General features: G+C 31.7%; 1 protein-coding gene across 2 annotated transcripts in view; it reads right to left on the reverse strand.

Annotated features, from left to right (window-relative positions):
- The window catches only part of LOC111000460 (scavenger receptor class B member 1), a 65,310-nt gene that overhangs the window by 23,695 nt on the left and 27,589 nt on the right, over window positions 1-14,026 (reverse strand). Inside the window, exon 2 of one of the 2 annotated variants that reach the window (XM_022269903.2) lies at window positions 12,254-12,435. In XM_022269903.2, coding sequence (XP_022125595.1) covers window positions 12,254-12,311 — 58 coding nt within the window. In that variant the 5' untranslated portion in view covers window positions 12,312-12,435. Of the gene's footprint in view, window positions 1-2,539; window positions 2,621-12,253; window positions 12,436-14,026 lie in introns of those variants that run through there. The other variant, XM_022269905.2, reaches the window with a different exon arrangement.

A 14,026-nucleotide genomic window follows, 5' to 3' on the forward strand; every position in this document is an offset into this window, starting at 1 on the left:
CACATATTTTATGAAAAATGTGCTTAACTACGTAGACAGAAGAATATTTCTACGCAAAGTGACTGGCTCAGACAAGAATCGTAGATATATTCAGTATTTGGCAGTGAACGCATTTCAACCTCAATAGTTAGAACTAGTTGCAATGTTGTGTAACTCAGTAAGTAGCGGTTAGCTGGATCAAGAAATAATATTGAGACTATTCGATAACACACAAACATTTACAACCGGACATTTGTATTTTGTTCTGCCCTTTTTTCTAATCCTTTATGTTTTAAATTCTGAATAATTTAAAGTTAATTACTAAAGACAGCACTTTAAATTAAAAGATGGGAGGACGATCTACCAAAAGCATGGAGAAGGTCTGCCAAGGTTAAAGAGACGTGGAAACAATTGGGGGAGGCCTATATCGACAGACAACCTGACCAAAGTGGTTGATAATACTATTATTTATTAAAAATAGCATGTAAGTTAAAAAGGTCAACGAATAAAGGGCTTTTATTATTATTATTACTAAAGACACGTTCGTAAAAACTTTTGTGACTATAATTCGACTAGAGCATATCCTGTCACTTGTCTCTCTTGGCCTGAAATTTCACTGATGTGACCATCTTCTGATTGAAGATGATGTAAACCTAAAAATATTAGGACATTGTATTGGATTAAAATACATATTTTACCACTGTCAGAGTATTCGAATATTTACAGAGACGAGAAATATTTCAGAGACGCATAGTACATGAAAATGCTAATAAAACTTTACAATTCACGCTCAATATGAATAAGCAAAGACAGATAAGAGTTATCGCGTACGTTCAGGGCCTTCGAATAACTTTTGAAAAATTTCTGAGTATTCCCATCTGTCAGCCATATTGTTTCGATGTGTTCCCTAAGTTAGCTGGCGAATACTTGACTGTATCAAACTTTATGATCAATCATAGATTATAGATTTTGTAACGAGACAAACATTTATAAATATTTCATATATTGTAACTATTTAATAATGGTTATATCATGTGTATGAAAATATAGATAGAATACTCGATGTGATTAATCTAAATATAGACAGAAAGTGGAGTCACTCAGCTCTGTAGTCCCGAAACGTAAACTATCGGGGAGTTCTTCCAAAAAAGCTACTCAATAAGTGTTTAGTAGTTAGATCTTACTAACATTTAACTTTTGGCTGATCTTAGGCGACATATTGTATTGTGGGTAACCGCATATAACCTATATTATTTGTGGTCTTGTAATAAAATATAGTAACATATTATGCTATCATATAACTCAATAGAACGAATAATAATGAACCAATATTGATGCAAGTGATAAAAATCAAAAACCGTTTTGTAAAGATAAAGTCACGGGCAAGGTACTTATATATTAAGCTATGAACAAGTATGAGTGTACATATCACTGTCGTAATTATATGTACAGTATCAGTTAGGTATCAGTAGGCAAGGAAGAAAATAATAAGACAGAAAGGCCAGACCTAAGAATGGTCACGGAGTTTCAGTCTTGCTGTAGTAAAATCAATATATTAAAAAAAAAATTTTGTGCGTATATAGATTCTATACTAAACTAGAACTGTACAAATAGTGGTATTATATGTGCGCGATCCTAACTTCTTAATACATAATAAATTATATGTAAACACGGTTATAATAAAAATCTGGCAAAATTCATGGCGTTGTAGCTATACTGTTACTACTACTTACTACGAGAACGGGACATTACTATTCTTTATGCACAAATAACGCCGAACACCTCCGGAGAAATCATGACCCAGCAAATTATTAAGCGGGACATTTTCTAATTTAATAAAAAAATCGTTTAAAAACGCGTTGAAATCGTTTATATTTATATTGTATATTCCCAATTCGGTAATATTAAAATGAAATTAAACTCAATAATTATATTGGAATCGTATTGAAATCAAAAAAAATCTGCCCAAGAAAAACGGTGTCAATGGATATTTAATGGTCGAATACCTCAATACGAATGACAAACCAAGGCTGCCTGTTACATTTTCATAATTAGAAGTGAGCATAGACAATAACTGTGCAATAGTATTTCACTATTCAAGGTAACACTAAAATATGAAAATTATTATTATTACACGGCAGTCCAATCTAGTCTAAAATATTAATTCAATCAAATAATATTTGATTTAATTCAGACACTTATTTCTTCAGATTTTTGTTAAATTTGTCTTTAGTGTCTCGCTTAGATCCAATTACTTCTTTATACGCTATGTACTAACTAGTTCGAAAAGTATCGAAAAATCTAAGATAGATTAAGAAAGAAAGAACATTTAATAAGATTTTATTCACGAAATTATTTTGACTTACCAAAACTACTGAAAAGGAATTACATGTTAGAGAAAAATAAACCTTATTATTTAGATTAATCAAACAGTTATTCTACTTAATAAATAGGAATAAATTTGCTCTTCCCAGGGCCCAGAAGGTCCGGAACATCAAACATCATCAAAATCGGTTCAGTAGAATGCCACACGAAAAAGAAAAAGAAAATAATCACTAACGTATATCCCTCCTTTCGGAAAAGTTCCGGAAAATCTTCATTTTCTGAAACGCAACCATAATGGTGCGCGCGCGCCGGCCGACTGACCAACGGTCACTTTTAATGAAATTTTGTTATTCTTTCACTGAATGCTTTTGCGGTTTTCCTACTTTATCATTTTCGGTTAATATGAGCGAGATAAAATATTTTTAGGTCGCGAACACCCATATTGCATTCAATTTCAACTTCCGCTCGCGATTTTGTACATAGGTACTACAGAATAGGTGAGGTATAGGATAAAATTATTTGTCTTGAACATTACCTTCTTTTTTTGACGTTCGTTTGAATAAATGATTTTTGCAAGGCACATTTGAATAAGGCATTTTTCATAATTCATTGTATGATCAGGGTAACTATGATTCCCAGAACTAGGGTATGTGTTGACTGATTGCAGTTACCCCACACAACAGATGAGGAACTTAGAATAATACATGAATAGCTCGTATATATGCATATAATAATAAAAAGCACGCTTAAGTTATTTTATGGTATTTCACCTGGCTAAATATTTGCTCATATCTTGAATAGACGCCATTATCTATAATAATTAATTGCTATCCGCAATACAATGTGTTCACAAACGCAGAAACAAGTTGCTTCTACAAACATAAAATTACCAAGTATTCCAACATTATTCATGAACACATTGTGTGAATCTAAATATTAATCGTCATAGTTTACAAATTGTAAAAAATATGAAACAAATAATTTTTACTGTATAATTAATTAAGTACGTTCTTAAATACCATAATTTATCAAAGCGCCATCTATTAACGGCAGATTGAATTTGAGGCGTACTTACACTATGGAAATTTTACTACGATACTTAATAGATATTTCATGTAGAAAGGCATTAAAAACAAACACTTAAGACCAGTGTTTACCAACTTATTGTGCCACGCTCTTGTAAAATGTTTATGCCCTACGTAACATACATACATTTTATTAACAAATTTAATTGTTCACTTAAGAACAACTTTGAGTTGGAGTGCAATAGATATGTAACATAGTAATAAATGTTATGTCTATGTCTACTGATTCAATTTTGATTACTTGTGAATATCATATTTTTCAAGGTTATATATTTACGCCAAAAAATAAAAGACTCGTTCGTTGTAGTGAGATTTATGTACATATTAAGTGCGAAAAAAATGGTAGTAAAAAACGTTACTTACAGACGCTGCCAATTAACTATTAGAGATATATGATTGAGTTACATAGATAAGTTAAAGAGCTTGATAATGTCCACAAAAACAATATATACATAACTTTTATATTGAAAAACAAGTCCTCCGCTAACCTAACTCTCTGTACGGGATAAACTCAAAATTACTGCAGGCATTTTGAGTTTACGGGTCATTGGTAGTCGGGTCACTAGTAGTAGGACAAATCTGTGTTTTTAATTTATTTTATTATTTTTTATTACTCAAGATGTCATATGGAACATGGTGTAATGGTTGCAGCTCCTTACAAACATTGTGTAAAAAAAACTTGGCGATTAAAAAGAGTGGCGGAGAGTTTATTGCCAGTTCTTCTATTCCGTTCTACGCCCTTGATTTGAGAACTGGCAGTTAATGTAAAATTAGAATCATTTTATATTTCTGTTTTTGATGTTCATAAGTGTACATTATGTTTTCTATATAAATAAATTATTTTTGACTTTTGACTTTTTAGTTTGACAAAATATGATTCTGAATTGAATGTACTAAGCCTCGACTCTGAATCATCTCGATATTAGTGTAATTTGTCCTTGTTAACCGTATTGACTGTTATAATGAAATATTTGCTAAACACTACTCGTCTCGCAATAACTGTCCGAGATTGTTTGATAAACATTACAAAATATATTTCCGCATTAAACAAGGTTATTACATCTAGTGCCCTGTCTTCGAACGTACTGTATTAATTTTCAGAACCTTAAACGACATGGCGCTTATATCAGCTTTTAATGAAAATATAGCCTTTAATTGGTTCTATCAGAAGGCAGACATTATCTAAAAATTATAGTAGACATTAACCTAAATTCTTTATTAATTAAATGTGAAGTCTTGTGAGGCAGTCTTAAGAAAACGTTTTAATAAATTCCGATTCAAACCTATGAAAGTGTTTCAAACACTTTGTTTTCTCGTACGCGATTAGAAACTCTAAGGAAAGTATGAAAAAACCCACGCAATATGGGTTTTCCAATTCTGACTAGGGAAAATTAAAACTATTAAGCGTAACCAAAACTTAATTTATTACATAATTTACGTAGGTGCAAGTGTAATCTAAATATACATATAGAAAGAAAATTCGCAAAGTTGATGGCTAGCACATTTCTAAGAATGGATAATACATGGTATCATATGAAAAAACATAATTCTCTCTATATTTTAAAACTTATAATTGTTTTAACATAAAAAAAGTCCATTTGTTTAATTGTGTACAAATATTTTTTTGTGATATTTAAAACTTTATTTAAGTAACTAGATAATGCGTTATAATAAAACTTTTAATGTATTAAATACCTTTTTTCTATGGTTAGTGGCGTTTTTTCCTATAAACTTAGAATAAGGCGAAATATATTTTTTTTTAAGATTTTTATTTTGGTTCGCCAAAGAAGTATAACTTCTAACGCGTGTACACATACGTGTTTTTTATTATTATACGATATACAATATGTTGAGAGGAAAAAGCTTGTTGATGCTAATAAAATTTTCCTCCAGCTAAAAAGTTGACACACAAAATGTGTCATGATAGTGTCAAGACCGATCATTCAAAAATGCGAATTGAATATTAAAAATTCTAAAGGTTGTACAGGTAGAGACCCTAAACAAAATTTATGTTTTCTTGTTGGTAATAAACCATTGGAATTTTGGTTTTATTTTTAATGTTAATGGAATTTATCCTCTCAAGATATGTATGATTAAAATTCTTTGGACAATACTTGGTAAAGCTTTTGTACAGAACTGCATAGCAACATGTTTGACATTTTCCATTGCTTACATAATATCAAAGACAGTAGCAAAGGTTTTATAAAACGTAAACTAAAAATAGTAGTTTGTAGCTGTGGTTAAACGCAACCATAGTAACAATCACGTCATACGTTTAGTCTACGTTGTGTATTTTAAGACCCCATATGCTATTTTATATTTAAGCTAAAGCCTGCGTCTCAACCCATAGGTCATGTGTTCGAATCACGGTGGACCAAAGGACTTTGGAAAACATTCTACGACATCATGATTTTCTACTAAAATCGACGACATGTCTGGACAGACGCTACTAGTCTACTAAAAAAATATCACAAAACATACAGTATTCAAAACTGTTGTGCATTCTTTTGATGCTGTCCAAAAAAGAAACCGAAACTCATTGCTTTTACGTCACAGTATCAAAAACCTTCTTACATATAAGGATTATTGTTAAATAAATATATAACCTCTAAATATATAGACACAAGAGATTAAATTACTCGTGTTAAAAACGTGTTTTCGTCTGACGTCCCCTTGCAGTCTCATGCGTCTAACCACTAACGAATCAAAATCGCATACACAAATACATATCGTATGCACTCAAATTTTCATTGCTACAACTCTTGTTGACAAAGGAAATTCGTACTTATGACGATCAGGCGGTGTAGACCGCGACCATAAACTTGTTTTTGGTATTCTTGGTACGAATTAAAAAAACATCTTTGCGCTTACATCCTTAATCATATGTTTTTTACACATGCTATTTTCGTATGTTCCATGCATTGGTTCGACAGATTGATTATGGCATACTCATGATGTTTACATTTATTTTTGGATTGACCGTTTGGCATGTTATTATTGCAACTTATATACATATACATTTTAGCTGGTTCAATAAATTAACAATATTGATTGTATAAGACGCTTTAAAGATAACCTTGCTTTCTTGCATTTAATTTAATAAACGATTAAAGAACTTTGTACCTCCTTACAAAGTATATGTTTTACTTGAAAATGTAATATTACTAACGAGATGCCCGTCGCAATCAGAAAGTCGACCTAATATTTATTTATTTAATTATAAGTTGTGAAACTTCATGCATCAAATTATACTAGAAATATAAATAAATAAAATAAATCAGTGGCGCTACAACCTCTTTAGGTCTTGGCCTCAGATTTCTAAATCTGTTTCATGATCTTTTTTTAATCTAATAGGCAAGTAGGTGATCAGCCTCCAGTGCCTGACACACATCGTCGACTTTTTTTGGGTCTAAGACATATCGGTTTCTTCACGATGTTTTCCTTCACCGTTCGAGCAAATGTTAAATGACAATGACATAGAAAGAAAGTCCATTGTTGCACAGCCGGGGATCGAACCTACGACCTCAGGTATGAGAGTCGAAAGCTGAAGCCCCTAGGCCAACACTGCTATACCTACTAGAAAATATAACATCACAAATTTTACACAGAAAGGTACACATCAATTACTTCCATATATTAGTAATTAGAATCTAGCAGGAAAAAAAAATAAACAGCAACTACGAAATAAAAAACAATAAATAAATAATAAGAAAATCCTCGTGAAGAGAATTTATTATTGATTTTTTTATTATTGTAAACATAAATATTAAAAAAGCAGTTGACGATACAGTTTTTCTGTCCGTAACGACAAACAAAAGTATATTTATACTTATATAAATTTTGTTTTGTATGTATATATACCAATAATATTTACTCACTGTAAATAAAAGTAGGTTACACGTTGTTTAATTGTATATGTTATCTAAGTTAATTATTATCTAATTGGTTATAAATTATAAGGAAAATTATACACGTTTTGAAAACAATAACTATTATGTAACAAATAAATTACTAAATAATTATGCAAACAAAAAATGTACCATATAAATACCCTCTAATAAAGATATTCTTACAATGATTCATACATACACAAAATAGATAAAAAACATGCATTGCCATTTCAAGTTACCAAAACCAAGGAAACACATGACTCAAGGCGGCGAATCACTTAAGATTATAATTAAAAACCAAATAGATTATTAGAATAGATTCAAATATATAACAAATCGTCGCAAGAACTGCTATAACTGGCCAAATGACGTCGTGATATTTTTATTGTACAAAGTACATTTGTTATTACTATTTAATGTCAGAGAAGGTTAATTTTAACAGGTTTACGGGTTTGAATGCTGTTTTTACTTTCAACAAATTATATGGAACAAAACACTTTTAACACCCTCTGTCTTCTTTTTTTTATAGAAACGGGGGAAAAACGGGCAGGAGGCTCACCTGATGTTAAGTGATACCTCCGCCCATGGACACTCTTAATGCCAGAGGGCTCGCGAGTGCGTTGCCAGCCTTTTAAGAATTGGTACGCTCTTTTCTTGAAGGACCCTAAGTCGAATTGGTAACTCTTTGCCGATGAGTAGGGATGCCTACAGGTTCAAATTTAATGACGTGGAATAAGTGATACCTTGATGATCTTATGTTCCAAAATAAACGTATTTTATTTTTTTATTTCATACTTTTAACACATACATTTAATAAATTACGTTTGTCTGAGTGTTGACAACAAAATTAACAATTTTTTTATTTAAAATGTAGAATGAAAAGCACGAACAAATCCGCGAGCGATTAATGTACAATGTTTACAATAATTATAGTAGTCAAACAATAATTCAGTGTTTTGTTCCATTGTTCACATACAATGAGATGGTTTCACAACGTTTAGGCGGTGAAGATAATCATTCTCACAAATAAGATATAATATCCTTCTATGTATGTCCTTAGTAAGCTCGTTTGTCATAATAACATTTTGCTTTTTACACTCATCAGGTTTTACTTAACGCTGTTTAAAGACATCCGCAAAACAAGTAGGTTTTCAGGTGCATTGCAGTTAGCGGTACGCTCTTGTCTTGAAGTCCTAGGAAGGCAGCAGGTTCTATAGTGATGGTGGACGACAAAAACGCCAGTAGTTATTGCTACATCCTCCCTCGGGAGGGGGATGTTTAAGCCCGTACGGGGTATGTGCCCCCTTGGGGAGCGTTTTTGTTCGCACCCTGCTGATACAGGGCGGTACGGGGGCGGGCTATATAGCCCTTGGTGGGGGCTGGAGGCATTGGCTCGACTCGCTGCGCGCAGCCGATTGGGAAAATTGGATGGTGGACGACGAGTGTCTTAAAAAGCGTTAAGTTTAGGAATTATGGCCGGCAAGGTGGAATGAGTGAAATTGCATTCTGTATTGACTTCCGACGATGAAACATAAACAGGTATTAAAAAGAATGGTGCTTCGGAAAAGCTCCAGATTTAAACAAAAGATTTCTATGTATTTGTGACTGTTCTACCTATATACGGATAAAACCATTATACCTATCAGTATACTAGATATATATATTAATGTATATTACAATAGCAACTCGGATGTATCCAAACTATCTAAGAATGACATTCTACTAACTCAAAAACTTCGAAGAAGATAAAACATATGCAACAGTTTCTATTAATGATTTTATTTATTTATTAATATAATAATGTAGTGTAGGTAGAATAATGTAGTTGAAATAAACAAATAAATAATTCCCAGAAATCGCAGACATATTTACTTTTAATTTCTCTAAGACTAGCGTAAAGTATGACATTAGACTTTAATTTACGAGAAGTTATAAAATCCAATACATTATGATGTGAATACGCAGAACTCAGACTTATACAAAGTCACATTACTGAATACCTCTAAGACTACTCCTGGGAAACTTGTTTCTTAACCTTTTAGCAATTAAACTTTGAAAGATACAACGAACTAATAAAATAATATAAAATTGGCATAGATGGTCTAACCAGTTCTTGACACTAATTATTCAAAATAATTAAATACTAAATATTTAAAAAAAGTCGACGCATAAATGAATACAGATTTGATAAACAAAAAATTGATACGAATCTTAAAAGTTCCGTCAATCAAATGATTTCCTACATCATATTTCGATCTTTGAAATCAAAATAGGATGTTTGTTTCGTGAATGTATAACAAAAACGTTTAATACTCAATAACATAATTAATTTTATAGTATATAATTGTTGTAATTAACTTCAGATTACGTAAATAAAAATGTGTATTTCATTAAAAATAAAAACTCCTTCGTTCTTTCGCTTACCGTACATTCGCATGTTTTTTTTCAGATAATTAATTAGCCAAACAGTACCTAAATTGGTTATACATATAAATGTATGTTACATTACATACGTACTTCTTCCATGACTTTTTACTAATGTATTATTTATCTAACAAGCACTTATATTCTTCCAATAGTTAAACCCTAAACATGTCACAAATGTTCCAATACCTATGTGAAACGGTATAAGTAAAATATTCAAGTCATAGCATATATCACGATTATATTATATGCAAATTGTATGTCCGATTTAGTCACGAAGGACATAAAGCAGACATTTGAATACCTCCTCGACCAGCACACACATCAAAAAAGACGATTATGTATCTATGGTATCTAAATTTAAGATAGAATCTTAAATTTAGATAAATGAATCTATGGTATCTAAATTTAAGATTCTACGGAAAATAATTTGTAAATTCTTACAGTGAATAGTGTTTTATTGGTGTTCTACCAGGTCATAGGCACCATTTTGTATGTGTGTATAATGAAAGCAAGATGCCACGATGTGTTTATGCAAATCGTGTACGTTCACCTGACGGGGACGTGTTTAAAAAACCTGCTTTTTATCACTGGCAACTTCTAGTTGTAAGTACAAAAATTTAAGGTTTTTATCGTGGTCTTCAGAGATCGTTAGGTATCTAATTTGCGTTTATACACGACTTTTTAACTATTTATCGTAATTTTAAAATGAATTTATAGACTTTATAATTCTGTATTTTGTATATTTTTCTTAAAACTGGCTTTGCTCCGACCTTCGCATAATGGATTGCGACAAATGCACGACAATTAAAATATTTATCCTTCTACTAAATTTTAATTAATTTCATAAATCTTTACTTTTGATCAAGATAACGTATATTAAATATATAAAGTATAAAGTAACTCTGAAAACTGGTAAAAGCGAGTTTTATATTTGCAAATATCACTTGAACAATTTGTAAGGTCAAAAGATTATATGTACGTAAATAAAGTAGTTAGTAGTCTGAATCAAAAATAATATTAAGCATTAACTTCATTTATAAACTCAAATGTTCTTTGTTTTAAGACGCCATTCAGTAGTTTGCTTATTAGTAATTTGTTAAAAAAAATATAGAAATTGTAAGTTAATTTAAGGTCGGAGTTACGACTTAGCGGTAAGTGAGCACGATTCTACATACGGGAGTCATACTTTTGGCGAAGTCTTTTAAAAATTCAAAAATCATTTATTCATGTAGGTAACATAATGTACACTTATGAACGTCAAAAAAGAAACACATTAAATATTTATTCCTAAGATATAATTATATGTATATTTAAAAGACCTAGTGTTGCAGCACCACCCGGACTCTCAGACTCGCCCATAGATATTATGAGGATATTTAGTAGTCGTCCGGGCCCAAGAAAAGCCAACCCTTTAAGCTAATAGAGTCTCTTTTCAGGATTTCGACACTGCTCTGCTAAGTCACACCTGCCTGTACCTGATAGGCATATGTAGGGGTCTGTTTATAATAAAAAACAAAACTAGTAAACTAAAAACAATAACCCTTTTAGTTGATTACCCAACTGGTAACTGGGACGAACAGCAAATTTAATTACAATTTAATTGCTGTTAATCGGCCGATTAAACGAAAATTGAGGAGGAAAAACTTAGAAAAAAATATGTATAGCCATATATCGAGACTTAAGGAATTTTAACAAAGGTGTGGGTCTGGGATTATTTCACCACACGAGAGAAATGTTGGCCTGGTGGCTTCTGCATTCGAGCTTCACCCTTGTGCAAAAACATTTAATGGAGGTGCCTTAGACACAAATAGATCAACGGAATGTGTCAGGCACAGGCTGATGACTCATTATAAGAAAATAAATGATCATGAAAGATGCAGAAATAAGATTAGGCCTAAAAGTTTTATTTATTTCATCAAATGTCTCCAAAAAGAATCAATTTTATTATATTGATTTGTACTGTCCTGAAGATATTGAACTAAATGGAGCGTTTGTCCAACCACAAACGGGTATTCGTTCATAATAATTTATTAAATTACGAAAGTTGATCTTATAAAAAATTGTCCCTAAAGTTTGACACCGAATGAAATTCTTCAACTTTAAATTGACAAAATGCGCTTGCATTATTAACTAGTTTAGTAGTTTGGTTAGTTTTCTTAAACTAGAGTTTCTTCTTATATTTAAACCTAATTTCTAATAAATAGTTAATTACATCAATGTCAACATTATGATTAAAATAGCACTTAGCAGGATGTCTTATTTCATTTGATTCCTGTTCTATATAAATACAATGAAGATCATTCAGCTTCTTTCTTACATCAACTTCGCTACATCTATCTCGATGAATTGTGAGTTAAATTTTGTTGCCGGAAAAAGAAATGAGATTCTTCTATCTATGCCAATAATAAAACATACGATAAATATCTAAACACGGACGACTAAATAAATGCTATTGCACGAAAAATCTTTCCACGGCGTGGCAATAACAAACTCGAAAACATGCGAGAAATGTTAACGGAACATTTAATAATTCAAAAAAATACTTACACCACTTCCTTAGGAATGCACTCGTCAATTTTGCACATAGTTTGTCACGGCCCTGCATTTTTACACACACACAAACACACAATCACTGAATCCTTTGTGTCAATACACGCGCATTACGTGTATCTACGACGGTGGTGGCACGCCGACTGACGTTAAGCGGGCTTAGGTGCGCGCGCGCAACTCTGCAATGAGAAAATACGTTAAAAAGGTCATGGCTAAGGACCTTGCGAAGATGTAGGAAAAATCACGTACTATGCACGCTGGAGGCTTTTAAGCCTTTCATTGCTAACATGTTCTATAATTTATGATCGTAATGAACATTGAAGTAGCCAAAGACAATCTATAAAGTATAGTTATGGACTATGTCAATCATTATCAGCGTATTAAGAAATACAACGAAATATAAATTGGCTAATTTCGAATAAAAAGTAGACAAACAAACTAAGCTGTTCTATTGTTGAATAGATTGATTTTGTTTTGAGTTTGGGTTCACGTGTCAGAGACAAATGCATATATAATAAGTAAATTAATTTCCAAAATTCAATAATTGAGGTAAAAGAAATTATTTAAATGAGTAATATCTTCAAAATTTATTTCCGCAGAAAAAATGATTTTTCCTCAACACTAAAGAAACCAAACAAGTTTATAAGCATCTAATGTTTTATACGATAAACGTCTGTTGATTTTAATTTTTAACAGGTTTTATTGATTTTACCAGTTAGTATGTATTCCGTGCGATAGGAATACACCTAATGAAAAACCATACGTGAATCAAAGCAAGTCCAGATTTAATGAATTTTACTGTTATGTAGTTTAATACATTTTTTCCTTTACTCACATTGGTTGCCTGAAAGAGATCGCTCGAAAGCGATAAGACAGCCAGTTGCTCTGCTACTCATTTAACTATGTTAAATTTTTATATTGTAACGAAGTGTTAATAAATAAAATAAATAATAAAATGGTATAGTTCCTAGGATGTCGCGTTTTTTAAATAAATGCAATGCTGCCGGTATTAAAATGGACAATGCTACAGGGACCAAACAGTTTAATTTCTTTTTATATGTCTACGTATATTTACTATTATAATTGTCACGTGGACAAGAGACATTAAGATTACATTAAGTTACATTAAGATTTTATCAGTCTCCAATATGAATATCTGTTTGCAAAATTGACAATGAACTTTTGACTCTTGTTTGGGACTTGTTAGCCTTATTTGGACTGATTTGAATAATTCAATATCAGCAGATTATTGTAGTGACTTGGTTCCAAATGGGGACCAAATTCTCCTCACTTATGAATAACCGCAAACTTCGTATGTTATCTGCTGAAACTCCGATTACTCAGCAGATCAAGAGATGAAATAGACAGGTCCTACACTTCCGTTAGATTCCATTCATATCCTAAACCAAGCACTTGTTTGCAATTTGCAAGTAAAATGAAACGGTCCCTACAGATTGCGTCGTACAGATGAGGAAAGAAAGCCGGAAAACTAGGAGAAACACGAGATAAAAATCTTTGTTTTTTTTATTTTCTTAAAAATCTATTTATTACTTAAGATGTCATGTGGAATGTGGTGTAATGGTTGCAGATCCTTACAAACATTGTGTAAAACAAAAAACTTGGCGATTGAAAAGAGTAGCGGAGAGTTTATTGCCTACCGTTCTACGCCCATGATTTGAAAACTGGGAGTAAATAAGAAGAATTTATTTTTGGCGTTCATAAGTGTACATTTTGATACCTAAATGAATAAATGATTTTGATTTTGTTACT

Source organism: Pieris rapae, chromosome 15, assembly GCF_905147795.1.
Source record: "Pieris rapae chromosome 15, ilPieRapa1.1, whole genome shotgun sequence".
Lineage (NCBI taxonomy): Eukaryota > Metazoa > Arthropoda > Insecta > Lepidoptera > Pieridae > Pieris > Pieris rapae.